Genomic DNA, 27,849 nt, shown 5'->3' on the forward strand with positions numbered 1-27,849 from the left:
ACTATAACAATGTAAACATGTAAAGTAGCCTAGTGAGAGGTAAGAACAATGACGTAGGAGGAGGATACTGATTTCAGACTAAGGAACGATACGGCACGAACTGTCGCAACGCATTGAAACGATTATGTATAACATATTTACAGTTACCTATTCATTGTGCGGGCGTGCGGGCGTGTCCTCACGCTGCTGAAACCTTGTTTTATACACTGCCGGCTGTGTTAGAGCCTTAACGGTAGTTCTAAAACAGGTGCATTTCGCCGGTATTGATCCACCTCTAGCTTCTAGAATTAGGCCTAGTGTTGTGGATATGGACGATGAACTGGAGACATTGGGGTAAGAGGAAATGAAGAGCCGTGTGTAATATTAGATACAGATTGAAATAATGTATTGGAGTACAAGGTACAGTATAATTGTAATCTTGGTGCGACCGTGGAAGGGGAGAAAGTGATTTAAAGGCTACGCTCTCGGCTTCATATTTGGATACGTGCCATACTATCATGCCCTGCTGGTTGAGGTTAAACTATAGCCTACAATTGATACTTTTTTACATTAAATTGTGCAGCAGAAGATCAAGGATCAGACCACAGTGTTTCGGTGGTCAGAGTCAAGGAATAGTCTGTATTTCCTAGTCATATAGCAAAGTAATCACACCTGACGTGGTGAATCAAAATAAAGAAGACTATATAGTCATCTAAATCCCCTAAATATTATGCAACCATAACATCTTGATGAGCATCAGCTGATGTGTTTTCTTTGTCATGCCCCATGTTGACACTAGTCAGCTGGTACTTCTTGAGAAATAGATTTTCAAACGTTTATAAAGCAACTTGAGAAAAGAGGTTGGTGGTTGCAACATGAAAATACTAAAAAATCTGTTATTACTTTTAACGTCGCACTTATTTCCTGAAACTTTATGTGGCATGAACCCTGTAAATTAGTGCAAGTCAGAACCAGAAAGTCAATTACATGACACCCTTTCACATTACTTATTTATATGTAGGTAAACAAACCTAGATAGATAGCATATAAACCTACATTATACTCGGCAAGGCACGTATCAAAAATAGCTTATTTGCTTTAACAGCACTCAGCAATGCAAATAGCACAACTTTCACATCCCTATCAATGCCTCTTGCATCTGCAGCTTGTTTTCCTCTGCTGACCTAAAACACAGTACAGACAAACATGCCTCAACCACATTGAATCTGTGTCCATGAAACCAACCACACTATTGTAGTATTTGATAGTTTTAGATTGATATTGGAAATAAGGCTACTTATTTTATTTAAATCCAATCAATCACTCATTCCGAAATTGCTTTACGACTTATCAGTACTAGAGTCAACACAATCACAGTAATGGAATCTGAATCCAATCATTCCAATATACATTTTTACAGATGGCAAATTAACTTTATTTCAGAGGTGTTTTGGGTTAGAAGGAATGACTTTCACAACAAATTGGAGTGTGTTGGTATTGTGGTGAATGTGTACATACTAAATATCTGTGCATAAGACTCGCACAAAAAAAGGATCTGAACGGATGCCCTGGTCTGAACAACCTAGCATGCTGCTGCTAGTGACATGTTTTACACCTCCCAGGTGGTACCACTTGGGCCTGTCCCGCCACACGGCTGAAGCTCTCCTGTTGTCCAATGGCACGGATGGCAGCTACCTCCTGAGGAACAGCAATGATGGTCCTGGTTGCTTCGCTCTATCTGTCAGGTTGATGCTCCCATCCTTCAAACTTGAGCCCCCTACTTTATCCCCCACCACCGTCTAATATGCCGTTTTACGTTGCCTTTGATTCTGTTTTGACCTCATTTACAGGGCTAAAGACTCAGTTAAACATTTCCATGTGACACGAACAAGCAATGGTTACACCTTTGGATTCAATGAATTCCCATCTCTCCAAGATTTTGTCAAACATTTTGCCAACCAACCACTGCTGGGCAGTGATACAGGTGTATTTGGAATCACTTACTCACGTCGAAATGTGTGACATTTTATTATATGTTTTTCTTCAAAAGACATTCTCGGCCTTTGGGATAGTCTTGTACTTATCGTCATTATAAAATACCACAAAACTTCTGTCTTACCTCTTTTTGACCCAGGTACACTCATTGTCCTTAAAGTCCCATATCCATTGCGAGTGGAAGAGCCGTCCATCTATGAGTCTGTGCGGGTTCATACTGCCATGCAGACAGGGAGGACAGAAAAAGACCTGGTGGCAAACGCTCCATCGGTATGACTGCTCGGCTCTTTACAAACTGCAAAACGCTTTTTACAAACTAAATCCTCGCATCAGCTGACCCCACGGGTGAGTGACCTTTATAGTAATGCAGTGGAACATTCCACAGCTTGGCACCAAGGAAGGCTATTTGGTGAAGCAAGGAGCCATCATAAAGGTGAGTAAGTGAGAAGGGATTTTAGTTAATCCTTATTCCATGTGAACGAAAATTTGACACGGTGGAATTATTGAGCACACAGGTAGATAATGTGTATTGCGTGGTTGAGAGCATGTTCATTTTCAACAGAATTGGAAACAGAGATGGTTTACACTAAACAGATATGAACTTAAATACTTCAAAGACAAAATGGTGAGTCTTGCCAGTTTCTCAGCAACACCCTCCAGTACTGCTGTTCGTGTCTACAATTTTAGTCTCTGAATTGCACATTGTTATCATTGCCATAGTCAATGTAGTGATATTCGGTGATATCAATAATGCTACTAAACACCAGACGGTGTGTGACCATGGATCAATAACACTAACGTAAATGCTGTACTGTAACCCTAACCCAAGACACACTGGGGTTGGTACATTATTGTATTTAAAATGTTTACAACTAATAACAGCTGTCTCTCTGATGTGGGTGTCTTCCTGTAGTTGGACGAGCCCATTCGAACCCTGGACCTTACAGCCTGCTCTGCGGTCCAGTTTGACTACACACAGGACAGAGTGAACTGCTTTTGGTGAGTGGGAAGAGCTTAATAGGTTCTGTGTTAACTGGTGAGATTTAAATAACTAGAATGATTGAATGTTTCCCTAGTTCCATATTGGTCTAGAACAGTGGTTCTCAACCCTGTCCTCAGGGACCCCCTATCCTGCTTGTTTTAGATTTTTCCCTGCTCCAACACACCTGATTCAAATGCATGTTCGTTATCAGGCTTCTACAGAGCTAGATAACGACCCTTTTATTTGAATCAGGTGTTTTGGAGCAGGGAAACATCTAAAACATGCAGGACAGGGGGTCCCTGAGGACAGGGTTGAGAACCACTGGTCTAGAACATTGGCAATACATTTCCAAAGGTGATTACATTGGGGTCGGTTTTAATCAGCATTGAAGACCTGGATTTGTAGATCTAGCATTATTTGCCTGTGTTGTTCCTTCCCAGGAAGAGGGCTTGTCTACCATGTGACACTCAATTTTATAAAGCAGTTATGCCTTTCGATCTTACAGCATTGTGCTCCTACCATTCTACTCATCTAGCCCAGTGGTTCCCAACCCTGGTCCTCGGGACCCCCTGTCCTGCATGTTTTAGATGTTTCCCTGCTCCAACACACCTGATTCAAATGAATGGGTCGTTAATCAGCTCTGCAGAAGCCTTTTAACAACCATTCATTTGAATCAGGTGTGTTGGAGCCTATCTGCCACCATTGTTCTCTGAAGGGATGTTGATCTATGCAGTGTTAGGCGTTCACCAAATGTAACCAGTTGAACCTGTATCAAAACAATTTGTCATGAGACTTGAAAACCTCTGTAGTGTCTTGTGCATAAATGTAAATGCATACATGTCTTGTATACCTTGAAAACATCTTCAGGTTTTTTGGCCAATTTGGTGCAAAATGTACATTTAACAACACTAAGAGCAGGGAGTTTGAAGGCACTGTTTACAATGTATACAAGAAAACACCTGTACCTGGTATAGTTAACAAAACAAACAATACTAGAAGTTTTCTATAACTGGTTTTGTTTCTAAACACAATGTATAAAAGAGCTATAAACACTGTGGATGGGGGGGGGGGGTGGGTGAGGTGTTTCAAAGTGTCACTTGGGTCCCAAATAATATCAGAAAGCAACCTTTTGATATCATGGTAAACATTCAGTTTAAGGCCTTTAATAGAGACTTAAAATAATTAAGTAATAAAGGCTTAATAAATGGAAACCAACCATTTTAAACAAAGTGACAAGGAACAATAGTCTGACTATTGTCAACAGATTCTGTGTACGGTACATCCAATTATTATAATTAGGTTTAAGACTGTTTTTATATGAAGCAGCTTTCTACACAAGCCAGTTGGTTTCACTTCCTCTGGGAACAAGATGAAATATTGACACAGTGGCAGAAAAAAGAAGTATCACTAACAGATCAAATAAACAAACGCCCTACTCTTCCTAGATGCTTTTTGCTATAACAATAATTTGTTATTTAAGCTACCGGTGCAATAATTAAAGCTTATAACATAGGGTTTAAGTAAGAGTATGTTTACCCAGTCCACTTGCATGCTTTTTTCTAATTTAATGCCACGTGCAATGCAAACCAAGAACTGTTAAAACGTTTGGAATTGCCTGGATGACATTGCTACAGTTAATTTATGCCTACACAATTACTTGATTGCCTCAAGCCTTCTTACTACACCAGCAACTCATCTGATATTTGTATTCCCAGTTCTGGGTTGCTGAAATGGGTTAGTTGCCATTCAGTACTAATACTGTGTCTTCTTAGTCTAGTGTTCCCAGAAAGGATATTTTATCTGTGTGCCAAGACTGGTGTGGAGGCAGATGAATGGATCAAGATATTACAATGGAAACTGGTGAGTGCCTCATAATCTGTAGACCGGAGTGCCTCATAATCTGTAGACTGGCTACAATGCAAGCACATCATCTGGTGTTGTCTCCTTAATTGTACTTACATTCGTATGGTGACAAATAAACCATTACCATAACAAACAAAATGGCTTATAAAGCAATCTATTACCATTTGTTTTCAGTCACAGATTAGAAAAGGACGATGACAGTGGGAAGAGACGCAGAATATTCCTGTACTGCAAGTTTGAAATTGAAGATAGCAACTTGACTTCAGGCCATATTAATAGTTAATTTGGCTGGTATTGTGACATTATTAATTGTATTAGTATATCATTAAATGTGACTACACCATGACTAGAACAGACATTCAGCAGGACACTGAGGACTGTTTTGCAGAGCTAGCATAAATTTAATATTTTACGGTTTCTAAGTAACCTTGCACTTGTCTTAGTACTTGGCTGTGTTATTTTAATACAATAATTAAATGATGACATTTCTGTTTTCTGAATATTGTTTGAATGAATACATGTATAATCACAACATTTATTAATCTAAAATTAATAGCAAGAGAGGAGCATCTTTCATACATAAAAGATGAAGGAAATTAAACTATAATAATAATACAGCATTTTAAGAGAGAAAAGCCCTGTTCCGCAGTCTTTCTTTTGGGTGTTTGTGTTGGGTGTGGAACAGAGTTTCAGGAATATTATTCATGATGTACTCCAGTCTTGATTCTGTGATGGGCGATTACAATGGTGACCTTAAGCAACTTCCACTACTTGTCTCAACTCCTCAATGAGTGGCACAAGGTCATTCTCCAGGGTGATTATCAAACCTGCATCAAAGATGTAAAAGTTCAAATGTTGCATCCCCAGCCATGTTCCTCTCAAATCAATCCAGAGCAGTCATGTACTGATGTTGTTAATACTTCATCTCTGTTTCAGCTGCTGGGACAATGCCATAACGCCTAAAAATATATATACAATTATTTTGTACAGAAGCTCAAACCCTACAGTGCTTCAGAAGCAAATACAATCTATCAATGATACATCAGGCAAGTTTTTATACTAGGTTACAATTAAATGTTACATTTCACCCTGCTCTGCTGACTGAAAAAGCAGTAGGAAATATCCAGGTTAATGGCTTGTCATTTCGGTATGTGTATAATCACAGATAGACATTCATGCCTCCCAGCCACAGATCAGTCACCAGAGTACTGAGTGCGCTCTCTCACACACACCTGCAAGTTACAACAAAAAGGTTCTCGTGAAGTTTGATCTCACCTGTGTTGGCACTACTACATGCAATGAAACTGATAACCAGTGGTAGGCGATTGAACTGCACAATCTGAGAGAAAACAACAAAATTGCAAAATGTATTTGATTAATGTGGGCACTAGCCACAAAACCATGTTAAATAGTAAAGTAGCAGAATTGTGTGTCCAAGAGAGGGGACCTCACCTGATATGTGCTGTAGTAGCAGATGATGCTCTTGTTTTTGGAGAGGCCCAGCTTGCTACCCTGATCAGTGGCCAGGGCAAATGTGGAGAGAAACCCGGGCCGGAGCGCGTATTCCGGAGCGTTGTCATTTGCAACTGCCAGACACACATCAATGTTTGTTAATGACAGCTTCTCAAGTTGTTGATCTGCTCCACTGCCCAACACAATTAAAAAAATGTATTTGTAATGGACATTCAGTTATACTGAGCAAAGAATTCAGCATGGTGACATATTTAAGGCCGTCTGTATTTTAAATATACTGAGAAAAGCATAGTAATTGACCAGTGCTCTACTGAATTATTCGTGCAACACAAGACATATTACCTTTAATAACTGGGACACCATCCCTGTCTGTCACCACGATCGCATGAAGACCTTCCACACTGAATGGAAAAACACAAGAGGGTTTCTCAGTTGTCACAGTGCTAAATGGAAAACAGTACATTTGACAGGGGGATTTGGTTAACTCAACCGTATTGGAATTGTCTAATTTAACACACAAAAATTATTGAAGAGCTACAGTACCATCTGGTTCACTCCAACCCCAGTGTTCACTAACTTGCTTCATTTAATCTGATTACTGATTATTATAATGCAAACAAGCAGCAGTGGAATGTCCGACTATGCCAGTGGCATTAAAAGAGCCGCGTCGATGAGTGGACAGAATAATTACATTTTCTGAACCAATGTTTACAATACCCACACTTTTGGGGACATTTTTGGTTTAATACATACTTTGAATCTGCATTAGACACGAATACCATGACAGTAAACGTTGTTCTGTTTGACATATAATTGGGTAAGCATGCAAGACTTTAGTAACAAACCTTGGTAACTGTTTGTACAGGTATCTCTTCAAATCCTGCAACAAATGTACGTTAAAAAATGTTTACATATGGCAGTAAAGCCTTAAGAACGTCAAAGTTGTCTAATGAAAACGCAAATTTAGCGATAGCGTACATCAGCTTGAGCTAGCTTGTACAAGTGCCCAAATACTCTAATACTTTAATCAGAATCAGAATTGTGTTTATTCGCCAATTGTTCATAAACAAGGAATTTGCTGAGGTGGGCAGGTGCATACAGTTAACATACAATAAACATATTGAATCTTAGTAGAGCTAAATATTCAATATTAAATCATGTCAAAGATAATGAATTCAATACTACTTACATCAGCCAAAGCCATGTTTGGGTTTCTTCGCCGTCCGTTGCTAGCTGAGAAAAATGTGGAAAAGCTGAGCTAGTTGTTTTAAGCTATTTATTCTATTAAACATGCATAAAATGTCCTTCGTTTTAAACAATTAGCCAGCCTAGCTGCACTATCTAGTTTCGTGGGTAGCTAGCTAGAACTGTTGTCAACAGTTATGCTAGCTGGGTAGCTAGTCGGATATTAGCTTGCTCAACTCCACAGATCCCCCCAAAACCTTATCTAAAATAATGATAGACTAAATACATTTGACTGTATCTTTTACTGTTTACTTCGTACAAAGGTTCACACGTTGATGAAGTTAAAATGTTCCTTGGGTGGTTGCGAGATGGCCACAGTCAGCAAGTGAAAACTCTCGAGACAAAGATCACGTGATAAATGTTTCCGGAAAGTGCAGTGTAATCTAGTTACAGAATCAAAAAACTAACTTTTATGTGCCAAGTTTTAGAAATAACACACAAATCTATATAATAACCACCACAACTGCGGTATTCCGAGATTCCTATGCAATTATGTGAATGTACCAATACAAATGGAGCTTATCAACGCCTCGCTTCGATTGGGGAAAAAAACACGTGATTATCCAAACAAAGCTTCATTACGTCAGGCAAAAAGCTGACTGCGTCGAGCTACTTGAACTGGCGTCTAACCCTGAACCTGTATAGCCTTCTATCTGTTGAGTTTAGGAAAAATAGCAACCAACGTTTATGGGGTGCATCGCGTGATACAGGCTCACTCCAACGACTACAGGAGTCGCCATTGGTTAAGTTGAAGGTACCGTTTTCCACGATCGTTCAATGGAGGAAGAATACAATTACAAATCTGACAATATAGCTGTAAACCCGAGCCAACGAGCCTTTTTAGAATAAACAAAGACGCCTCCTCTCGTGAAAAGTTAGATCGGTGTTCTCAAGTAGCCTAGCTGGTTGACCCAGCGAAAATTACATCTAGGGAACAAAAGGTAATAGTTTTGCAGGTGGTCGCCACAGACAATTGCTCTCTCCTTATCCTTCCTGGCTAATTCTCCTGTAGGTTTACGTTTTGCTAGCGCCCTTTTCACTACTGGTAGCATGAGGCGGTAAATGCAGCAGATTCAGGTTGAACAGGTAGTCCAGCTCTTCGAGGATGGCACATCCATACCTGCCGTCGCAAGAAGGTTTGCTGTGTCCCTAATACACTGTATTATGTGGCTCAAGTAGTGACAAGTCCTCCATGCCAGGCATCCAGATGGGGAACCATACAACCCTAACCCTGTTACTGTATTTGTATTTTACACTTTTTAGTGCGGCACACCTCTGTACCACGTGTGTATGCTTCTGCTTCACAGCAAGTTAATGCCTTATCACCTTTTGAAGAAACTCAATTCTGGAGAATGCTCAAAAAAAAAACGTGTCTTTGGAAACTTCTTTTGAATCTTGTTCTGTGATCCAAGTTCGTAAAGCTAAGATAAGCACAAGAGATCTCCATGTAAACTGGTGTCCCTCAAAGTCATGGGCAACATCAGGGCAGAAACATGGAAATGGGAGAGTTTTTGTGACATAATACACTCCTTTGCATTGTAATAGCATGTATTGGACTGCCATAGCATTGTTAGTGGTAGCTTCTCAAGTGCAAATGGTCTGCAGATTCAATGTGAAATGTGTGTGCTGATGTGCGAGTATGTATGTGTGTGCTGATGTGCGAGTATGGATGTGTGTGCTGATGTGCGAGTATGTATGTGTCTTGTTTTTGTATATCTGCACTTCCAAACTACATGTCTTTTATTATGCCCAGGTCACAGCACCAGATATCCCGGAGGATCTGACACTGATTGCTGTATACCATACTGCTGTACCCGAAAAGAAAGACAATTCTAGCCTCTTGTCTGGGTAATGAAACCTTTTAAATCAAACATTAAAGGGAATGAAAGTCAGAGTGAATTACAATATTGTATGAATGAATGTATAAAGTATTGTATTTAATGAATATTTAAAGTTAAGTGAAAGAAAATCTCTGCATTTTTACCTTAATTGCCCCCTGTCATGATATTGTGGGTTTTTTGTAAAAATGCTACACAAAGCTGTGAATGTTGCGTAGCCATCCATTTAAGTTATTTCGATGGTGCTAATTTACATTTCACACAAGGTTTAAAACACAGTGATGCAGTTTTGGTCATTCAAAGCAAATGTAATATAAGTACATGGACGCTATTATTGCTCCCCACCCCAACTCCATTGAAACTAGTTGACACCAAAGTAGGTCTAGAGTCAACCTGCATCATAAATACACAAATACATCCATTTTTATGACATAGTGTTTTAATGGCAATTAATATTAATCCAAAATGCAACTTTTTAAAGAAATACATTGTATTTTCTATACAGCGACAGTGTCGGCGTGGAGCGCGAAGAGACAAAAAAGCTGTACCTTGTGTAAACGGCTCTTTAAACTACTTCCTGTGGTCATACACACCTAATTTGAATGTAAGTAAAATAAAAAAAGCTGTCTTTTGGAAGTTTCCCAATTTAAAATGATGGAATTGTGTCAGTTTTTTCTATGTGAATATAGTAAACTAACATTGACATTGCGTTAAATTTAACCAGAGAATGTCTAATACGGGAAGAACTGCCACTCTCGGGAAACTTCCGGGTTCTGAGCTGGTTGCAGTTCCACTCTGGTTTCATATGAGGGCGCTCACCAGTGAGTGCAGAATGAATGGAGGTCTATGGAGCTATACCCCTCCAAATTCACCTTTCTCAAGAAAAACATTTTTGGTTAGTAATTTGAATGTTGCATTCAAAAGAGGAGGCAAAGAAAATACACACTGCTGGGTGTTAAGTCTTTTAAAAGTAACCTTGTTGTCTTAAAAATACTTTAAAAATGTCAATGACGTCATACACATTGTACGACCAGAGATACTGCTTTACGGCAAGCTCTGGTTACTTCCTTTTTTCTCTCAAAGTATCGACTATACAGCTGACAGGTTAGGCTCTCCCTGTCAATACACATGCTAGAATGAGGTTTGGCTTGCTAATGTTGTTGTTAATGCTCTGATATTCTGGTTCCGCTTTGGATGCCATCAAGCTGGATCTCTGGTCGTAGTCAGTCCTTCACTAACCAATCAGCATTCATTAGCAAAATGCTTGCGTGTTATGGGCAACAACGACTCACCCTGTAAGAAATTGAAAGGACTTAAGCACTCGTTCATTCAACTTTCGACCTATAATCCATGTTGAACTTGCAAAAACTACTATCAAATCTGAGATTTCTCAACGACAATCAGGCAAAAGAGACACATTTAGCCGTCTAGCTCCATAGACTCCCATTCATTTTGCACTCATTGCCTCATGCCAGTGATCACCCCCTGTGGAACTCTGGTGGAACTGCAACCAAATTTGGTACAATGGGGTTTAATAGGGAGTGTACAGGCTCTCCAAAGACGGCTCTGATTTAACCTAGACTGAAGTAGTTTTGTCACGTCATAATGGTGTGCAAAATGGTTGTTATAATGTACCTATGGCTGGATTTAAACAAATTTAGCCGTAAAGGTAAGAAGCCACATGCTTGCTAGTAGCCATTGACTCATGGGCGGATCTACAGGGGGGCAAGGGGGGTCAGCTGCCCCACTTTAGAGCCTTGGCCCCCCAGCTGCTCCCCAAACTTTGGTGATCCAAAAACTGTACTTAAACAAAAACAAACCGCCCCTATGTCCACAAGTTTCATACTGACCCATCAGTCATTGTTACCCACCGTCGTTTGCAACAACTTTACCGTATACAAAAACATAGTGAAGCATTTTCTTTTAAAACATTGAACTGAACAATACATTTACCGAAAGTGAACGAATAAATTTTTAATTTTGTATTTTTGTATTCTTAGCCTCTTGCTCAAATACTTAGCGGTGTTCACACAGTCTGGCTCGCACACAGCGAGTCTGCTGCAGTGTGGTGGCACTGCATCCCGACACAGACTGGAGCAACTGAGCTGCCCCTGAGCCTCTGAAGGTGAAGTCAGTTTCCCCAGGTCAAGTTTAAACATACGTTTCACTTAAAGTTACATTTGGAATAAATGTAATGTAGCTTATGCTAAAAAACGATTCAGCATCAGCAAAAACATCAAGTCTATTAACTACTTTAGTCAAAAGTCAAATCGCTCCCTCGAGATTTGTAAGAGCACTCTGCCCTTTGGTTAGTTTGGATTTTAGTAAAGACAATAACAACTTTAATATAAAATAGCCTATACAATCTTGTTTGTTACCATAACGTTTACTGATGGTCGCTGTTTCGCAGATGTTGCGTTACACACACAATACAGTGCCAGTTTGGAGATCGATCATTTTGATATGATTATAAGCAGTCCTATAAAATCCATATACTCTCATATCATTTGTAAAACGTTTTGCTGAAAAACAATAACTGTCGCCTTAAGCTTTCCTAAAAAAGATCGGTGATCATGGGTCATTTGTGGACTGTAGCTAATTATACGTTTTTAATTATAGGTACCTGAGTATTGTCTGCTGTTTTATACTTGTAGTCCACTGCATCTCGGACACATTATTGTACTTTGAATTTTAATTGAGCTGGGCTCCGGCCCGGAGTGGCCATCGGGAGAATTCATAAATTGGGCTGGCAGATCGCCTGCTTTCTCTTTGTTTATTCACACACCGAATAAAAAGTTTAAGTTACTGTGTGACTGATAAGTAAGCTAACAGGCTACACTGATTTTAAATAAGCACATGATCAGACTGCAATAAAAAGTGCAGTTTTTACGTGTCGCGCATGCTCTCTTTCTCAAACACAAGTGAGTGTACCAATGTTGTTGCCATGGAGACAACCCTAAACCATCATTTATTGTTGTGGAGGGAGTTAGCAAGATTAAGCTGATGCAAAAAGAGTAAAATGGATGGGAAAAAGATGCCAAGAAGAACTGAAAAAGCCAGGTAAATAAAGATCTGTCACTTCTTAAATCTAGGTTACTGCAAGGGTGGGAAAAATATGTTTTCTCAAAAGCCCCTAATCTTTCAGTAAAAAAATGGTGTTGTAATTTCCAGAAAATATAACAATATGAGTCCAAAGTAATGTTTCTATTACATAAAAATCAAAAAAAAAAAATTGCGCTGAAATTCATGCAAAAAGTCTTGTGTTAGCAATAATGTAAATTTCCAATTTCACCTCACATCAAAACTTTGACAATAGGTCCTAGGTTTGGGTTAAAGGGAGTCAGATGGCTGAGCGGTGAGGGAGTCAGAAGGCTCGTAATCAGAAGGTTGCCGGATCGATTCCCCGCCGTGCCAAATGACGTTGTGTCCTTGGGCAAGGCACTTCACCCTACTTGCCTTGGGGGGAATGTCCCTGAGCTTATTGTAAGTCACTCTGGATAAGAGCGTCTGCTAAATGACTTAATGTAAATGTAAGCCCCAAATGTTAAATGTATGTCACGCCCCTGGTGGGGATGGGCTTGTTTTGGCCATTACACTCCCGGGCAAAAAATGGCTCCCACTCAGGCCCTGACTGAGCTTATTCTTGTTGTGAATTAAAAACGCTTGTAGTGTGTAAGGGCATGATTAAACAATAACTACCATAGTAAAAGTATTTTTGTGTTTGTTTTGTTAAAGCCATTCAAATATAGGGATTCCCACGTACCGTTTACCCATGCCACCCTGACAACACCTGTTGCCACCCAGACAGCCTTACCTATGTTTCACCCGTTTCAATTGAAACGTGCCCCGCCCTCCATGGGGCCCCAACAGAACAGCAAAAATCCCATTATTTTTCTCCGAAAGATATTGATTGTCAGCCATAATGTCTAAACCATCCAAGGTAGACTGGCTACGAAGTTGTGAAATGAAAGTTTCTGCTCCTATAAAAGCCACAAGTCCGTATGAAATCAACCATGTTATTTGAGATCTTCTGTTGAAATACTACACTACCCACAATCCTAAGCAAAACAACACTGACTGATATCTCTGATTGGTCAAACTCGCGGTTACCATGGTGACATTTACCGCCCCGCGACCAGCTTAAGTGAAGGTTAAAATGTTAGTTTGAGCAGGAAAATAAATTAAAGGTACATATGCCAGTGGTGCTGAAAAACGAAAGATATCGGACAACAAAAGAAAAGCTTTATTCAGTCTACCAAAAGTGACCTATTTTTTTGGTCCTCCATCTGTAGAGCTAACCCTACCGGCGCCAGCAGCGCTGTGCCCGGTGAGCTGGATGTCCACGGTGCTGAAATAACGCAGAGCCCATCGTTGTATTTATGATAAGTTCGGTTCAGTGTCAGTCACACATTTTTTTCTTTGCTTTTGTTAAATAATTCAAGTTGATGGGATGTTTGAGCTGGGTTTTTTTAAGTCAGCCCAGACAGCTGAAAATATACTGCGCTAATCAATTAAGCAGTGAAGTTGCCGTGTCTGAAAGGGCGAGGCTTATTCCAACGTAAAATGCTGTATAATTGTATATTGTTTTAATCAGGTTGGATTATTTCCATGTTGAGCTTCCTGCTCATGAAGCTGAAAGTGCACGTAATGAAATAATATACCATTGATGCAAACCAACAGGAATCCTTGCTTTTTCTGATCTATTGTGTTTTATGCGGGTAAGGCCCCATATTAGTTGTTGAAACGGCCCCCAGATGCTTAACGCCGCCACTGTTGCCACCCCATGTAAAATGTTCTAGATCCTCCACTGCATTGACTTCATAGCAGACCGTTCATTGACGACATCATTGACAGCATAAAACGGTGCATGAGCCATGACTCCCAAATGAGGTGATGGCCTATTGAATTAAAATGTTCAAATACTGTCTGCAAAAGTAGAGGCGACGATCATTAGAATCCCAGAAAGTTTCAGGTATCAGCGGATGGGCCTCGTGACTGGTACTCTGCTTAACATTGCATGCATTCATCGGTATTATAAAAACAGTGACCCATCTGTATCACTGAATTCCTCCTAAAACCTTATGTGTTCTACTGACGGATGGCTGAGATAGCCTACCTTGTTCGTCTGTGCTGCATAGCTGCAGACCCTGTGGCCAAGTACCGTTGCGTTGTCAACCTTGATCTCCGGTGTTGGGTTGTTTATTTAATTGACTGCATCCCTGATAACTCTACTACAATAATGATATCCAAGGATACCTTTTCAAAAGCTCATTATCGTGAAATGTTTCTAAAATGTTTATGTTCCCAGGTGGATTGCCAGCAACAGACATTTTAGGATTCCTCTTGCCCTATAACTTTTCACAGATTTAGGAGCTGGTTTTAGAGCTAAAACGTCTTAAAATCAGGATTGACACGCCCATAATTTTTTATGCGTTTCTCCTAAATCGGCAAGTTAGTTGCTACTTAAGATGTTTTGTGAATACAGCCCCAAATCTGTAACATTTGCCTATCGTAACTGTTCCCTGCACTTTTGTGATGTGAACAAGTTGTCATCAGTGCACTTGTGAGAGGCCTACGGTCTGGTCATGAATCAACAGTGTTTGAACTTTAGTAATTTTACATTATATAATTCACAGTAAAATTTGCATAGCTACTTAAGTATTTACTATAGTTACTAACCCTAACCCATTACAAGAAAGTGATTCTTGGGAATAATAAAGATTCTCTCCTCAAATAGCGCAAACTCCATCAAGCGTTTGAAACCTATAACCGTTATAGTACATACACTTGATAATACATACACATACATACATACATACATACATAATACATACACTTGATAATATGTGACCTAATGTAACAGTACTCTCTCTGTTGATGTAGGTGCCGGTCGCGATGGGCCGCAGCAGCCCAGTCCGCAGTGTACCAGTGGTGTTGCTGTGCCTCGGTGCTCTGCTCTTTGGGAATGTGTTAATCTACCTGTACATTGACTCACTGCACCAAACTGGCAACCATCCAATGCAGTCCCATGGCCCTTGCCTGCCTCGCCACTTCAAGATTTCATCTATGAAGAACTGCTCCCCATGGTTGCTGTGTCAACAAATTAGCACAGAAGTTCGCAAGTTAAAGCTGATTGGCCAGGGGGCTGTAAAGAAGGTAAGCCACCTCAAAGGACAGCACAGGTTCCAGTTACAACATTTTGCACGGTAGGGTTTGTGTCTTTCAACCACTTGAAGAAAGTTAAACTGTTAAAGTTGTACCTATTCTTTTGAGGGTTCTGACCAGTGGCATTGTAGTGAATGTGGGACTGTTAGCCAACATTACTTAAAGACATACACTTGAATATCTAGAACCTTGTTTCACTTTTTTTTGCAGATTTATCTCTCTGAGTGGAAAGGTAACAAGGTTGCCCTCTCCCGGCTCTCGTCCACTGAGTTCCAGCAGGACCTTCTGCACGGCCTCGCCATGCTACAAGCCCTGCAGGGGCCCCAGGTGGTCCAGCTGGTGGGGCTGTGCCCTGAGGAGTTCAGCCTTGTCACAGAATACCACCCACTGGGCTCCCTACTCAACCTGGACACCGTACTGGCCAGGCATCGCAGTCTGGACACCTGGCAGATCCGGCTGCAGCTGGCTCTGGACTATGTTTCCATCCTACACTTCCTTCATACCAGTCCTGCGGGGACACGCGTCATGTGCGATTCAAACACTCTGGAGAAAACACTGTCACAGTTCCTGCTTACCAGTGACTTTCACCTTGTGGTCAATGATTTAGATGCCTTGCCTCTGGCAGACAAGGAAAGGGGCCTACTGGTGAAATGTGGTCATAGAGAGCTCATGGGGGACTTCGTGGCTCCAGAGCAGCTGTGGCCCCATGGCAATGGGCAGCCATTTACAGATGAGCTCATGCCAGGGTATGATGAAAGAACTGATATTTGGAAAATTCCTGATGTGACACGTTATTTAATGGGCAGGGTACCTGGGGGGGATGTAGTCCACTTTCATCTCTTTCACATTCACGGAGAGTGTAAGAGGAGAAACCCTCAGGGCCGGCCCTCTGCCTCGGACGTGTTGAGTGTGTACAGATCTGTGTATTCCAACATGGTGCGGGACACCCTCAGCCCCAACTCCAGAGACATGCTTTAGTCTCAGACCTTGTGGAATTGAAGACACTTTTCAGTGGTGGAAAAATAAAAAACACACTTTAAATTGTTTCTCATTGTTAGTTATTTCAATTGATCTGTGATATGATTGATATTAATGCATTGCATATTGCAGGTGCCTTTTCAGATGATTTAGACACAATCATGACTTATTTTGGGGTTTTGTGAAAAAAGTATGCTGCATTGGAAATAGCTGAAATGAGGTGCAACAGGCATTAAAAAGATGGCAAATAATTTAACCAAAATTACGTTTTTGAAAAGTAAAAATATATAACAAACAAATCATGTTTGGTGTTGAGAATTTCACATGCACATGGTAAAGACAGGAAAGCACAGTATCGTCATGGATATGATATGACAGATCACAGTATTTATTATGATCGTTAGGAAAGGTAGTGCTTTAACAATGTTACAGTCAACAAGATGACTTTATACACTATAACAAATACCAATTAAACTGATTAAAGAAATAATAAATTACTACATCCAAAAGCTGAATGTAATCCTTGACAAGCTAGTGCTGTTTGTAATGAAGAGACATTGAATGACATTTCTGCCTTGCTGCATCATAATCAGTTAAGAGAACGTTAGTTTTTCACAAATGATAAAACACAAAAGCCAATCTTCTAAACCAAATGACCAGTTGTCGAAACACATTTACTAAATCTAACCATTTTCCAATATAAACACATTTCAAATGAAGACAATTCACAAAACACAATCCTCCGTTCTCATAAATCTTAACACATTTTTCCTTGTTAATACACAAGTTGCAAAATAACTCTGCTCATATCAAAGGAAAGTTCATGTGATGAAAATGCTTGCCACAGTCAGCAATATTTGAATACAGTGAACACACCTGGCGTCATTCATTACACACAACGACTCATAATCGAAGACACTTGTTGCTAAAACTGTGACCACATATATAAAAGCAAGTTCAGAGTGCACAGTTTGCTAAAGATTCCAAACAAACACAATGGATGAAGGCAGAGTTAGGAGAGTGAGAGGAATTCGAGCCAGAGGAGGGAGAAGAGCTGGTCATGGAAGAAGAGGAGCAGGCGAACGAGGAAGAGGAGTTCAAATCAGAGGAGGAAGAGGAGGAGGCCAACGAGGAAGAGGAGGAGGCCAACAAGGGAGAGGAGGCCAACAAGGGAGAGGAGAAGGTCCAGAAGGGAGAGCAAGACAACCTCGCACCATCATTATGGACAAGATGGGAGCAACAGTCATTAACCATGTCATTGTCCATGACATGACAATGGCTGAAGCAGGACTAAGAGTCCGTCCAAACCTGAGTAAGTTCACCGTGGCCACCATTATCAGGAAATTCAGACAACACAACAGGTATTGTACTCTTTTGCTTTCTTTGTCACAATACAATTTTACATGCCTGTGAAAGTAGTCTCTTGGTTTCAAATGAGTTGTTACTGTATTGTAAAACACGTCAATTGACAACACGTTTCTTTCTTTAGAGTTGAAAGAATGCCACAGAGGTGGGACGGTTGCCATATTTACAGCGGCACAAGAAACCCTCATTGTGGATATAGTTCATCAGACTCCGGGAGATCAGAGACAGTCATTGCCGATAATGTCAACTTTGAGAGCATTGATGATGTCAGCTTGGCAACAATAGACCGAGTTCTCCGGTGCCAAAAGATTCGGATGAAACAGGTCTATAGGGTTCCCTTTGAGCGCAACTCTGCGCGACATAAAGACCTACGTTACGAGTATGTGCAAGTAAGTATACGTCCATGTTCACAGTACAGTGGACATACTGTGTTGCTCAGAGGCCTACATTACTTCTGGACAATACTGTACTACCTGATTGACTGTTCTGAACATCTGTGCACTTTCACATTTTCACAGAGGATATTACAGTTGGACGCGATGGCCAGACCTCATAAGTACCTCTTCCTGGATGAGGCTGGCTTCAACCTACAGAAACGAAGGCAAAGAGGCCGTAATATCATTGGCCAAAGAGCCATCACTGAGGTTCCTGGCCAACGGGGGGTAATGTTACTGTGAGGCCATGGGTTTGGAGGGGCTTGTACACCGGCATGCTGTCCTTGGGTCTTGCAACACCCAATGTCTCCTCACCTTCCTAGAGGAGCTTAAAGACATTCTCCTGGACCGCCAACAACACCATCCTGGGCCCGCACATCACATTTATGTGATCATTTGGGACAATGTACGCTTCCACAGAACAAACCAAATTAGAGAGTGGTTCACCACCAACAGTAACCACTCTTTAAATGTCTGTCTGCCACCCTGCTCCCCTTTCCTGAACCCTATAGAGGAGTTCTTCTCATCGTTGAGATGGAAGGTTTATGACAGACAAACATACACTAGAGAGAACCTCCTAAGGGCAATGGAGCTGGCCTGTATTGACATCCCAGTGGAGGCCTTCCAAGGATAGATTCGCCATTCCAGGGCATTTTTCCCCGTCGTGCCTGATAAGAGACAATATAGCCTGCGATGTGGATGAGGTGATGTGGCCCAATGCAGCTCAGCGACATGATGCCACACAGTGATTGTGGTGTTTGTGTGGTGTGATTTAAGTAAATAAAAAAAACTTCACACCTTGTTTTCAAGAGTACTGTTGTGTGCAATAGATTCTGTTTTTGCATTGAGTTGTGTTACAGTAGTGTACATGCAGAATTTACTATAGATTTATACTCTTCATATGAAACTCACAAATCTCAATGCCTAATCCTCTGCAGAAATCTAAGAAGTTCCATTACTGTAAAGTTATGTAAAGTTATGTCTAAAATGTGCATTGGCAGTTATGAAACAAAGAACTTTCACACAAATTGAGCATAGTGTTTTTTACAATTGTTTTGCTGTAGTGTGTAATGGTGTGTAGTGTTTACATTTTTGAAAGCTTCGAGCTGCTCTTTTGGTGTGAAAGTTTGAGTTTTGAAGTAAGAAATTGTGGTTGTGTTTATGTAGCTTTAGAAAAGGGTGTTGTGTTTAGACATTGGGGAACAAGGAGGAAACGTTTGTGAAATGTGTTTTAGCATTTGAGAAAAACTAATTTGTTCTATGATCTCATGCACAATAAAAACTTTGGCAGACCAATCAGTTATTATAGATGTTACTTGATAAAAGGTTAATTATTCTTTTGGAATTTGTTTAGACCAGACAAAATGAAATTAAGTTTACCAACTAATGTTCTTAATTTTCAAAAGGGCATATGAACAGCTTTACTCCCACTTGAGGCTGAAATGCACCAGCGACTCTGCCACAAGGAACATTTCATTACATTAAACATAGCAGTATACTACATAGGTTAATGGTCTGCAGTTTAAGAACCACCTTTACAGGTTGCTGATGTGATAACTCAACATCAGTGATCCTCCCTGCTGCTATCTCTTTCTCTGGCCAGCCTTCATGTCCTGGGACGTGGCGTTTCTGTGTTTTCTTCTACTCATTATTTATAGCTTTTACTAAACAATCGTGAGATTGGGCCTGCACTATCTTCCATCAACTCATGTTTAAAGATGGTTTGCAAATAGTTATAATAGTTACTATAAATCGGAGTGCGGTATAATTATTTTAGCCTATTAAAACTATTACCCCATGGCAACACTAGAGCATGTGTGACTGCTTTGGAAAATACTCAGCTGATTTCTTATCACTAGGATACGAAACCAATGTGGAATTAAACCACACTTAGCACAGCTGTTAGCCCACTTGTCATGGCTAAATATAAATGTATTGATATGGTATTGACTATTCATTTCATAGGCAGGGAAACTTCAGATGACCAGTTTACATCAGGTTACGACAACAATTATGAAGATAATTAAAATGTAAAATATATCTATATTTAGGTTAATGTGGGGATGCATTTTAGACCCCCGTGGCGGGAATTTCTCTACTAAAAGCTCACAAATCAGTGTCTTCAGTTTAATCATGCTTGCAAATAGGCACATAGAACCATCAACAGTCTCTAATTGAATGAAGAGCCTTCCACTTTACGCCCATGTTCATCTTATTGACTTAATGCTGCTATTTTCTATATGGAAGACCATAAGAGGACCCCATACAGACTTGACATCTAGTCCAGTCCATATGACGAGCGCAGATCCCCACTGAAGACACTTAGTTCAGAGCTGGGACAACTATTATGAAAACAAGAACACCATTAGGAAATTGAGAACAACACTGTGGCAGCCATTTCTGAAAACAATAGGTAAGGTATTTTAATATATATTATTAAATGGTGAAGCATCCATACAGTATATTATTATCATATCATATATTATTAAATGGTGAAGCATTCTGGGAAATTCCTTCCTAATACATTTAGGAGCTTTAATGTCTGGAATGCGCAACTGCGGAAACTCACATTGGAGGTAAATATAATGTAATGTAATGTAATATAAATATAAAAATATCCATGAGTATTGATCTTGCCACTGTCAATCAATACAACAGCTCCAATCAGCATAGCCAGTTAATATTGAACATTAAAACAGATATTAAAACAGTTCCAGATGATTAGCAGCAGTCGACTCATTCTCTTGGATGTATTTTAAAACGTCCATTTGATCCTTTAACTGATCTACAATCAGAGATTGACCTCCACTAGAGACAGAAGTTTCTGGCTTCTTAAGCAGTGCTGGTTTTGGATTTGTCTTTGGTACTGAGGTTAAATCATTTTTGATACATTTCTTGATTTGGAGAAGTTTGTCAAAGTCATCCTCTATCCTGGAAAATACACACAGTAATGATGTTGAGGTAAATTAAGTATTAACGTGTTTCTTTGTCAAAATGGAATACTATGTGTAACACCACCTCCATGATACTTCCATATATTGTGTAATTGCACAATAGTAATTGTCATAATATTATTTGGGGCATAAATGACATTATAATTTAGCACACAATGAGGCAACTGGAAGGAAATGCCATTTGAGCAGTTTTAGTGGGATGCATTATTAACATAAACCAATTTTCGTAACTGTTGTCCTTTGTCAATACAGCTGGTATATTTACCTGAATAGTTCATTTGCATCATCATCATCTGCACCACAACCAGCAGATGCCCCTGCTGGGGGCAGCAGAGATGCCCCTGCTGGGGGCAGCAGAGAAGCCCCCAGCTCTGGCTCCTCAAGCAGCTTCACATCACCTACAATAATACGCAATATGTTATATTTCAAATATTTAGTTAAGTGATAACAACAGTGACTATAGCAGGGGTATACCCAACTATCATGAGCAATTCTTGCCTTTAACATATATAAACAGTGTCTGTATGAACAGTTCATACTATATGAATATATATATATATATATATATATATATATATATATATATATATATATATATATATATATATATATATATATATATATATATATATATATATATATATATATATAACATTGATATAAACAAGGACAGTATCTCGAACAATATGGTTTCTACAAGTCAATTAATTCGCTTTTTTCTCTACTGATGATAAATAAAAGTGCCACTTACTGAGAATTCCAATGTTCAAAATGTTTTACAGTTAAGATATATATAACAAGTATTGTATGTTTTTGCAATTTATGATATTCCTTGTGATGTAAATTTAACGAACAAGTGAAGTACTCACTGCTGTTTCCTTCTGGAAGCAAGTTCTTCTGGCTAAGGTCCCTGGAGAAGTAATTTAATTATCCTCCATCAGATTGCTTTACAAGAATCTACAATATTTCGTTTTTATAAAGATAGCATTCATTAAAGAGATACATTTTACTGTGAACAGATTTTTTTCTTGGTTTGGCATTCATTCAATAATTGATTAGATGATTGCATAGGCTGTTGTCTTTGGACATATTACAATGAATTTCCTAATACCACACCCAATCCTTCAAGACATCCCTCTCTTACATTTTTTTTATTGTTTTAATCTTTTTAAAATGTATTTTCCTATTTAAGTCTTACTTGACATTCCCCTGCTCTGTGGAGTCTTGTTCATCCCCATTAATAAGCTTCATCTCACTTCTATCTTCTCTCGGAATACCAGTGGAGGATTCTTCTTTTTGAAAGAAACTGACCTCATTGTTTCCTGAGTCTTCCTCGATAGCAACATTCTTGCTACTAAAATAATTTCCATTCATTTTGGCACCTACAAGAAAAGTGCAGTGTTACATTTTGTGAAAGAGTTAAACACAAAACATTTGTTTAGTAAAATGTTAGAGAATGCAATGTACAGCTAATTTTGAATGTTCGTTCTGGTATTTTCAGTATTGGAAATAGGCCAGTAAATCAAGGCAATGCTTGAATGTTATTGGCAGTTGCCAGCTGACATGCACAAATATAGGCGTACAGGAATGCTCACTATCACTGTTTTACACATATGGATGTAACAATGCACTCAACTCGTGATTCAACACATTTCATGATCTAGGGTTCATGATGAGATTTGTGTGTGTATCAGCACATATGTGACAATTTAACCATCTTGCGATGTATCATTACATTCATCGTTACACATGTACAGTATACACCATTAGTCAGGGAGTAAACACACATGAGCTCATAGCAAACCTCTTTTGGCGCTTGAGCCAAAATGTATTATAATTTGTATTCAATACACTGTTTGAATGAATGCTTGAAATCTATTTTAAATGATTTTATTACAACATGGCAGTGGTATACCAGGGTTTGCCTAACCCTAACCCAAGGCAATCAACAGCTGCATGTAAAAGGAATTTTTACATGAAATGTAAAAAATATACTTTTTTGGGGTGCTGTTTTACATCACCTAAGAACTCCAGTAGCTCTGGACATGCAGCAAGTGTTGAGTTCTTGGAGATGAACTTGACCAGCGCATCAAAGGCCAACCTGCGTTCACGGATGTCTGCCTCACTGACAAATAGAACTTTCCGAGGCATTGCAGGCAAGGAGATCCTTGAATATTGGGCATAAATTCGGTTGTAAAATTCATTGAATTCACTGTACTTCTTTGAAACCTGCAAAACATATTGGCTGAATTATATACTCCATTAACAAAATAATTTATAGGGATTTACCGTATGATATATTAATCTTACAGTTAAATGCATAATTCAAGTACAGGGTGGCATAGGATAGGCATTCAAGTGGGTGGCTCATGCCCTGTTAAAATGTGCTAATGAAAGAAGCTTTCTTTGCAATCCTAATTTGCATCCCATCCCACAAGGCTTTGGCACTGCTTATCTAAGCAATGCTGAATTATATTAAGACTGTGCATGATGAAAATAATAATCAAAATCACTCAGAAGAACTAATTACCCACCAGCAGCTGAATAGTATCTTCTTGTTTATGTTGTGGAGACTTGAAGGCAGCCAACCGTGTCACCACAATGATCTGGTATTCAACATGGCCTGTCATCATAGTTCCCCGGACCTCATTGTAAAGAGGGACCTGAAGGTCTATGCCAGTTACCTCATTCTGCAATGATCTGGGATTAAAAATAGAGGAGTATTTATTATGATGCGGACAGGACACAATTTCAAGAAATGAATTTTAGAATGACAAATCACTTTCACTATGAGTTTCACTATGTTGTGCAAACCATGCAATTTACTCAATTTCAGGTAGCTGTTCAGTTAAATACTCCATATACAGTGAATAACATTAGTCCTCTTGAGCTATGAACCACACCATTACCTATCCACGATATGATGGCCTATGCTCTGTCTGCAAAGGTGTGCCACAAGGCTCGGTATTAGGTCCACTTCTATTAACTATTTATATAAATAATCTGGGTCAAAATGTGTTGGACGCTGACGCTAAGTTTCATTTCTATGCTTATGACACTGTAATATTTTGCTGTGCGTCAACTCTTGTGCAGGCAATTGATCTCTTGCAAAATGCTTTTAATGTTGTTGAAAATACCCTTTTCCAACTGAAACTTGTTCTGAATACACGTAAGACAAAACTTATGTTTTTTTCAAAGTCTCAGAGAGGGCCACAGAATATCCCCTCGGTGGTCACTCTAAAAGGATGTGAAATAGAGTTTGTTGACTCATATTTATCTGGGTATTTTGATTGATGACTCCCTTACTTTTAAGCCACATGTGCAGTACCTGGTGAAAAAGTTGAGGTTAAAACTGGGTTTTTATTTTCGAAATAAGCTGTTCTTTTCATTTAATGTAAAAAAGCGATAAACTGCTGCTACTTTTTTTTACCTGTGTTGGACTATGGTGATCTTTTATATACCGTGTGCTAGGGCTGGGCGGTATGACGGTAGAAATGTGTCTAGCGGGAGAGATTTGGCTATACCGTTTCAACCGCAGTATACGGTTATACTATATTTTTGTATTACACGAGTCAATTAAATGTCTGGTTGTTGTATTGTATGTAAGCCATCATATAAATCGCATTATTGCGATATTTAGAATTGTAGTTGAACTTTTATTTGATTTGCTATTTTCATTTGACCTTGAAGCACATTTGCGTTGGTCTGACGGAATTTTCGATGTGGAATTTTGTTTAAGCGGACCACATTCATGCCGATGCTAATTCATTATATATTTGAGGACCCATTCTGCAGGTAGCCAATTCGATTTGTTGTTCAAGTTATGTCTCGTGCTGTAAAATTATTGTTGTAAAATTACACTGGTGGCGTTGCTAACATTCTTGATCTAGGATGACTAGTGAAGGCTAACTACTTACTAACTGAGAGTGAGGTCAAGCCGGGAAATATCAAACTGAGGCTTTAACGTATCGACCGAGCTTTAACGAGGTTGATTCGCCGAAACCCAAGTTATACGGATAGTAAAACTCAGACAGATCGCTTTCGCTCATTTTGAAATTTTCGTTGGAGGGCATTACGGATCCGCATTGAGCTGTGAGTAGGTCACCACACGGATGCATGACTGAGCATCAGCCAATCGTAATGGTGCGTTCACACTGCTGCGTTTTTTTACCGCTCTGCACCGCTGGCCTTCCCACAGTGCACCACGCTCGGGGGCGTGTTAAAGTTAACACAGAGTTGTAGTTCTCTAAGGTCACTATTGTAGTTTGTGTAAAACGGTGTCATGGACAAGTGTGCAGACTTGGGTTCATGTATTTACAATAGTGATCATTATTGATATATAGGTGCTGTCTTGATCAAAATACAGCTTTTACACGGCATGATGCAAGGAATCAGATATGCTGACTAGATGTTGCATGATCTTGTCAACTAGGCTATAGGCTACAGTACTGTACAGCACTTCAAACATTTTTTCAGTAACATTAGCTAGGTTATGGCCACTACACATTTACTGTATGGCTAGCGAGTGACTGCCAACCAGCATTTCAATGTTGAATGTCAATCATGTGCCGGGTAGACTAGACTAGTGTAGCTAAACTAGTACAGTATGCAGCTAGCACAGAAGAAAGTTAGAGCTAGGTTACGTACTGTAGCTAGCTAAAGTGACGAGACTGAATTTAACACACCAGGGACACCAACAACCTCGGCAACCCTGCGCCAGGTATACATTTTTTGTTAACGTCTCTTTAATCGTACAGAGGCGTATAAAACAAGACTGAGTGAGTAGACACACATACAATGAGTTGCTCTTCCATCTTGAAATTGTCAAACCTAGAAATGTTTACCATGACCAACAGTTGCTACGTTACAAGAAACAAGATAATCTGGCGGGCCAGATTATCTGGGCGGGCAAAGCAGAGAGAAGGGCAGTAGCCTGGCTCCTTGTGACGACAAGATTTTCAAACCAAGCGTTTGAGCCTTCATTTTCCTAAGGCGGAGAAGAACACCCAGGGCTTGGTTTACACCTATCGGAAATTCTAGCCACTGGGGGACCAAAGGCAGGCTAGGGGAACTCTTATTAATGTTAAATAACCTCCTAAAGGGAAGTTTTCATGTCATGTGACCTTTAACTCCAACTTCTCATTAAACGTTAACCTCGACAACGGTGTATATAACAAATGTGAAACAATGTCCTCTTCACTAGTGGGAACGATACTAGCGGCTTCTATTGTGAAGTGAACGAACAAGCTGACTTTAGCTAGTTTATTCGCTTGTGATTGCGTTCCCCACAGCGGGCGGAACATGTCATAAAGTTAGCGATAACAAAGCCCACCCATTAAGAGGGCGATATGATTGGTCAATTTTACTGTCAATGGAAATGAGTTTTTCATTGAATTACTATTAATTGGCCATCTGTAAATTCATAGCTGGACCACCAATCACAGAGTTGCATTGCAATTTCCTCCCAACAATGGAGGCAGCAAAATTCTGATAGGGTGACACAAGGGGATTTTTCATTAAACTTTTCACATTCCAACACAAACTCGATAGGCAGGATTGAAGGGTTTATTTCAGAAACATTGTCTTAAGATAGTCAAATTATGAATTTATGAAATACAATTAGAACAGATTACTTTTAAAATATATATTTTTAGAATATAGAGGGCCCTGACAGTTCCCCCCTGATTGGTTGCTATCAAGATGTGAGGTTACTTTCAGGAAATATGAGGTGTGCTTCTCAACAACGTTGCCTACCCTGCCTTTAAGTGAACATGCATGTGTTGGGCGGCCGAAACAATATTAGAGCCATGCAAGTGTACGGCAAAGTGGAAAAGGTCGTGAATGGCTGATCTAGCTAACTATATGGATGTGATTTTTTTCAGTTTCTAACCACCTGGAACCACCAGTCTTTCTTACAGCAACTGAAAAAAATAACATCTATATAGTTAGCTCTAGCCCACTTACAACATGGTATCTCCTGGGATTGGTAGGCCTACTACTGAGCTGTTTCTTTTACATACCTTTTAGTCACAAGTCCGCCAGACATCGTCCAAACTGTATGTTCTTAATTAAAAACGAGACAACACATGAAAAACGTTCAACAGAGTTTTGTAGCCTCTCTTTCCCTTTTCCTCCGCTGCTGCAAATCACGTGAAACAATAGGCGCGTTCGACTTCACGCAGCGACGGCGGCGCCGACAGTCGGCTGCAGTCGGCTGCCTTGAAGCTGAGAATGCCATTGGCTGCTTCACATCAGCCGGGCTGCAGGCGGCTGCAGGCGACACCGGCGCTGCATGAAGTCGAACGCACCTAATAAAGAGGTAACTACGTGTTCGATGGCTGTCATAGACGCGTCTTGGCTTTTGTAATTGTACTTTCGATAAGTTAACTTAAATTACTTGAATTGCCTTAAAAGAAAAACATATGCCACTTGTGCCACGCCCCTTGAATGCCAGTCTTTAAATGTGTCCACTGTTTAGTTTCAATCCGCGTGCATGTGAATCGATTTACTCATGCGAAATGGTAAAGGTGGCAGATTCTTCAATTTCGATCTGTAAGAGATTCACCACTTGCAAAGTC

The 27,849-nt window shown here is 39.8% G+C and overlaps 4 protein-coding genes across 13 annotated transcripts; 2 read left to right on the forward strand and 2 right to left on the reverse strand.

Annotated features, from left to right (window-relative positions):
• The first annotated feature begins 85 nt into the window (after positions 1–85).
• Positions 86–5,312, forward strand: dapp1 (dual adaptor of phosphotyrosine and 3-phosphoinositides). The gene is made up of 9 exons (XM_084682756.1): positions 86–333; positions 1,602–1,724; positions 1,830–1,963; positions 2,114–2,244; positions 2,360–2,407; positions 2,537–2,599; positions 2,888–2,973; positions 4,729–4,816; positions 4,994–5,312. The coding sequence occupies exons 1-9, from the start codon at positions 308–310 to the stop codon at positions 5,015–5,017; spliced, it is 723 nt and encodes a 240-aa protein (XP_084538882.1). The 5' UTR covers positions 86–307; the 3' UTR covers positions 5,018–5,312.
• Positions 5,195–8,033, reverse strand: lamtor3 (late endosomal/lysosomal adaptor, MAPK and MTOR activator 3). 5 transcript variants are annotated; one of them, XM_084682786.1, is made up of 7 exons: positions 7,797–8,021; positions 7,482–7,521; positions 7,138–7,172; positions 6,635–6,693; positions 6,272–6,405; positions 6,095–6,158; positions 5,195–5,646 (listed from the first exon to the last, which is right to left on the reverse strand). In XM_084682786.1, exons 2-7 carry the CDS (start codon positions 7,494–7,496, stop codon positions 5,573–5,575), a joined length of 381 nt encoding a protein of 126 aa, XP_084538912.1. In that variant the 5' UTR covers positions 7,497–7,521; positions 7,797–8,021; the 3' UTR covers positions 5,195–5,572. The 5 variants fall into 5 exon arrangements, with proteins under 5 accessions (XP_084538912.1, XP_084538895.1, XP_084538903.1 ...); XM_084682769.1 differs by having other exon boundaries at positions 7,482–7,525; XM_084682777.1 differs by having other exon boundaries at positions 7,482–7,525; positions 7,790–8,021.
• Positions 8,034–8,131: 98 nt separating this feature from the next.
• pomk (protein O-mannose kinase) lies at positions 8,132–16,586 on the forward strand. 5 transcript variants are annotated; one of them, XM_084682707.1, is made up of 6 exons: positions 8,132–8,478; positions 9,291–9,385; positions 9,881–9,979; positions 11,376–11,500; positions 15,259–15,531; positions 15,751–16,586. In XM_084682707.1, exons 5-6 carry the CDS (start codon positions 15,271–15,273, stop codon positions 16,516–16,518), a joined length of 1,029 nt encoding a protein of 342 aa, XP_084538833.1. In that variant the 5' UTR covers positions 8,132–8,478; positions 9,291–9,385; positions 9,881–9,979; positions 11,376–11,500; positions 15,259–15,270; the 3' UTR covers positions 16,519–16,586. The 5 variants fall into 5 exon arrangements, with proteins under 5 accessions (XP_084538833.1, XP_084538817.1, XP_084538842.1 ...); XM_084682691.1 differs by lacking the exon at positions 11,376–11,500 and having other exon boundaries at positions 8,133–8,478; XM_084682699.1 differs by lacking the exon at positions 11,376–11,500 and having other exon boundaries at positions 8,135–8,291.
• A 4,096-nt stretch (positions 16,587–20,682) lies between these two features.
• Positions 20,683–27,438, reverse strand: hs1bp3 (HCLS1 binding protein 3). 2 transcript variants are annotated; one of them, XM_084682741.1, is made up of 7 exons: positions 25,189–25,360; positions 23,806–23,971; positions 23,293–23,500; positions 22,470–22,653; positions 22,141–22,181; positions 21,537–21,669; positions 20,683–21,248 (listed from the first exon to the last, which is right to left on the reverse strand). In XM_084682741.1, exons 2-7 carry the CDS (start codon positions 23,902–23,904, stop codon positions 21,020–21,022), a joined length of 894 nt encoding a protein of 297 aa, XP_084538867.1. In that variant the 5' UTR covers positions 23,905–23,971; positions 25,189–25,360; the 3' UTR covers positions 20,683–21,019. The 2 variants fall into 2 exon arrangements, with proteins under 2 accessions (XP_084538867.1, XP_084538859.1); XM_084682733.1 differs by lacking the exon at positions 25,189–25,360 and adding an exon at positions 27,292–27,438 and having other exon boundaries at positions 20,684–21,248.
• Positions 27,439–27,849: the final 411 nt, after the last annotated feature.

The sequence above is a fragment of the Hypomesus nipponensis genome, chromosome 3, assembly GCF_054491055.1.
Source record: "Hypomesus nipponensis isolate SF chromosome 3, ASM5449105v1, whole genome shotgun sequence".
In the NCBI taxonomy this organism is placed as follows: domain Eukaryota; kingdom Metazoa; phylum Chordata; class Actinopteri; order Osmeriformes; family Osmeridae; genus Hypomesus; species Hypomesus nipponensis.

Excerpts from the sequence above, each read along its gene's own strand:
- dapp1 (XM_084682756.1), top strand. The coding sequence starts at position 308 with ATGGACGATGAACTGGAGACATTGGG. Across the intron at positions 1,964-2,113 it reads ACTGCTGGGCAGTGATACAG|GTACACTCATTGTCCTTAAA; the intron begins GTGTATTTGGAA and ends TTTTTGACCCAG. Across the intron at positions 4,817-4,993 it reads AGATATTACAATGGAAACTG|TCACAGATTAGAAAAGGACG; the intron begins GTGAGTGCCTCA and ends ATTTGTTTTCAG.
- lamtor3 (XM_084682786.1), bottom strand. Across the intron at positions 6,694-7,137 it reads CTGTACAAACAGTTACCAAG|TGTGGAAGGTCTTCATGCGA; the intron begins GTTTGTTACTAA and ends TTTTCCATTCAG. Across the intron at positions 6,159-6,271 it reads GCTACTACAGCACATATCAG|ATTGTGCAGTTCAATCGCCT; the intron begins GTGAGGTCCCCT and ends GTTTTCTCTCAG.
- pomk (XM_084682707.1), top strand. The coding sequence starts at position 15,271 with ATGGGCCGCAGCAGCCCAGTCCGCAGTGTACCAGTGGTGTTGCTGTGC. Across the intron at positions 15,532-15,750 it reads GCCAGGGGGCTGTAAAGAAG|ATTTATCTCTCTGAGTGGAA; the intron begins GTAAGCCACCTC and ends TTTTTTTTGCAG.
- hs1bp3 (XM_084682733.1), bottom strand. The coding sequence starts at position 27,317 with ATGTCTGGCGGACTTGTGACTAAAAG. Across the intron at positions 22,182-22,469 it reads ACAGAGCAGGGGAATGTCAA|GGACCTTAGCCAGAAGAACT; the intron begins GTAAGACTTAAA and ends TTACTTCTCCAG. Across the intron at positions 21,670-22,140 it reads GCTTCCAGAAGGAAACAGCA|GTGATGTGAAGCTGCTTGAG; the intron begins GTGAGTACTTCA and ends GTATTATTGTAG.